Source organism: Crocuta crocuta, unplaced genomic scaffold, assembly GCF_008692635.1.
Source record: "Crocuta crocuta isolate KB4526 unplaced genomic scaffold, BGI_CrCroc_1.0 scaffold978, whole genome shotgun sequence".
NCBI lineage: Eukaryota > Metazoa > Chordata > Mammalia > Carnivora > Hyaenidae > Crocuta > Crocuta crocuta.
In genome coordinates, this window is record NW_027530876.1 from 87,508 (window position 1) to 90,413 (window position 2,906).

At 49.8% G+C, this 2,906-nt stretch overlaps 1 protein-coding gene across 1 annotated transcript in view; it reads left to right on the forward strand.

Moving 5' to 3' along the window:
- Nucleotides 1-2,397: 2,397 nt before the first annotated feature.
- ZFP92 (ZFP92 zinc finger protein) overlaps nucleotides 2,398-2,906 on the forward strand; it is a 6,354-nt gene continuing 5,845 nt past the window's right edge. Inside the window, exons 1-2 of the mRNA XM_077769600.1 lie at nucleotides 2,398-2,437; nucleotides 2,633-2,759. Coding sequence (XP_077625726.1) covers nucleotides 2,405-2,437; nucleotides 2,633-2,759 — 160 coding nt within the window. The 5' untranslated portion in view covers nucleotides 2,398-2,404. The remainder of the gene's footprint in view (nucleotides 2,438-2,632; nucleotides 2,760-2,906) is intronic.

Below are 2,906 nucleotides of genomic sequence, written 5' to 3' on the forward strand. Positions count from 1 at the left end.
GGCAGAGAAAAGAGAGTCTTTAGACCTAACTTCAAAACTAGGTCAAGACAGCTCTTGTGAAATGTTATATTACATCGTATAAATGGGATCATACAGTATGTGGCCTTTTGTGTCCACATCTGGCTTTTTTCACTTAGCGTAATGTCTCCGAGGTTCACTTACACCATCGCGTGGATCAGCATTTCGCACCTCTTTACGGCCAAGATAACCTTCCATCATGTCTATAGACCACATTTTATTTGTTGTCTGTTGGTGGACCCTTGGGCTGTTTCCACCTTTTGGCTCCTGTCAGGCTGCAGTTAACGAGGGAGCATACGTTTTTATGTGAAAGCCTGTTTTCGGTTCTTTTGAACATATACCCAGGAGTGAAATCGCTGAGCCACACAACTTGTTGAGGTACCACCAAGCGATCTTCCCTTTTCATTTTGAACACCGTCAAGCAAACAGACGACTAGAGACAAAGTNTTTCTTTCTTTCTTTCTTTCTCTCTCTCTCTCTCTCTCTGTTTCTCCCTTCCGTTGCCCTTCCTTCCTCCCTCCCTCCCTCTCTCTCTCTCTCGCTTTCTTTCTTTCTTTCTTTCTTTCTTTCTTTCTTTCTTTCTTTCTTTCTTTCTTTCTCTGTTTCTCCCTTCCGTTGCCCTTCCTTCCTTCCCTCCCTGCTTTTCTTGGTCTCTTGCTCTCTTTCTCTCTCTCCTTTTCCCTTTCCTTTGTTTTTCCTGAAATATTTTAAGTGTACGTGCCATTTTCTCCATAAGTGCCTCAAGAAGGACATTGCCTTGCATGACCCAGTGCCGTTATCCATCCAACACATGAGCAGCACTGGCCCCTGCTGTCCTCTGAGAGCCACCCCACAGTCACCCTCCAGGCCCCCAATGCCTGTGGCTCCTCTTTCCTTCACGCCAGCATCCCATCAAGGACTTCGTTACACTTGACTATTGGCGTTTGATTATCTTTTCATCTAAAGCAGTCTCTCTTCCCAGTCTTGTCTTTTCCCCCTGACGCTGATATGCAGAGGAGACCGGAACAGCCCATGTTCTAGAATGGGCCGGTGGCTTCCTTGTGGTGTCTTTAACTGGTCCCTCTGTCCCCAGTATCCTTTATAAACTGGGTTGAGGGCACAAGGCTGCATTAGAATTGGGCTAAGCTTTGGTAAGAGGCTTGTGCCCTCTCTCTGGTGGCCTGTCACGGCAGGCACGTCTGACCTCTGTCCAGGCATTCGGTTAGCTTTCCGTCTTGTGACCGGCACTAAGCAGGGGAAGACATTTTGACATCACGTGACTATCCACATTTCCTAGGTCTTTCACCCAGCAGTTTCGTGTCCACTCCACCTTAAGGGATTCTTTCTAGCTGATTCATATAAATTTCTTCATCGGACACGTGAGTTTATTTATTCTGGGTTAGTATTGATTGACAGCTCATGACTGGTGATAAGGGACTTTGCAGCAATTTAAATGCTCCAGGACCCTGTCCCCTTACCATCTCTCCTGTAGCATGGATAAGCTGTAGACAGCAGCACAGCAAAAACATTCTCGGCCCGCTTCCCCACCAGCCACTGCCTGGCTCTTATGCTTCCCCACCACTGAATTCTGCATTGTGGTCTCCAGTTGGGTGAGGATAACATCCTTGGAGCAAACTTTCTTTGGCCCCGCTGTTTTCTGGCATTGAAAACTGATGTGGAGGAATCAGACTGTGTCTACCTTGTCGATGACGTGCTCTTCCTGCCCCTCATGGGAGCCCCTGCTCCCTTCTGTCCCCAAGGTGCACACATGGCCTCACTTTCTGCACCCCCAACCGAGCCCCAGCTTCAGCTCCAAGACCGCTGAGCTTGGGCCCATCTGAGGGCCCATGCCCTTAGCCTGCTACTCTCTTTGCTCACTCCCAGCCTTCAGCTCTCAACCTGAGTGTGACTTCTTCAGAGAGCGCCTCTCCCCTAGCTATTGTGGGTCCCTCCATAGCGCATTTTGCTAGCCTCGTCTTTCTCTTTTCCTTGAGGGTGAGGTTTTTTACAGGTGGAGTGGTATGTGTGTGTTTGGAGTTTTTCTGTAAGAACTGTAACCTGAGAGGGAAAGTGGTCAGCAGTGGAGCTTCCAGAGATGGCTGGAAAGTTGGGGTGAGGGGTGCTGCCCCCATGGGAAGAAGGGAATGAGAAAGAGGAAGCCAAGCCTTGTAGGAGGTGGGCAGGAGTCCCTGTCTGGTGGTCTACTGCCCAGCCAAAGGGAGATGATGGAAGCTCAGTTTGGGAAGGTGTTATGGGTTGGTCTATGTCCCCCAAAAAAGATGTGTTCAAGTCCTGCCCGCCAGGAGCTGTGAATGGGACCTAACCTGGATGAGGTGGTGCTGGAGTAGGGTGAGCCTCATCTCACACTTGCTTTGTCCAATCCCCTTAGCTTCTCTGCACCCCTGCGATGGCAGCCATTCTCTTGAAGGCCAGACCCAAGGTGAGTGGGGCTCTCTGTCTCCATCTGTCCCCTCATCATGCCCCAGCCTCACAACCCTTGCAACCCTGAGTCTCCCCTTAGCTGCTGAATTCTCTGAGCCCCACCCCCACCCCACCCCATGTTTGTTTTCTGCCCGCCTGTCCTGGGACCCATGGGGGTGAATTCCCCTGTAGCCACAGAAATGGCTCATTTTAGGTGCCAGTATCTTTTGAAGACGTGTCCGTGTACTTCACCAAGACAGAATGGAAGCTTCTGGACCTCAGACAAAGGATCCTCTACAAGAGAGTGATGCTGGAGAACTACCGCCATTTAGCGTCACTGGGTAAGGATCTCACACACGCATCCAGTCGCCCTACTCTGTCTCTGAACTGAATCACTTGTTGGTTACAGTGAGCCCCAAAATAAGTGCATTTTCCCATTTCAGGAATCTGTTGTGGCTCAGCTTTTGTCTCAGTAGAACAGTTTTCAG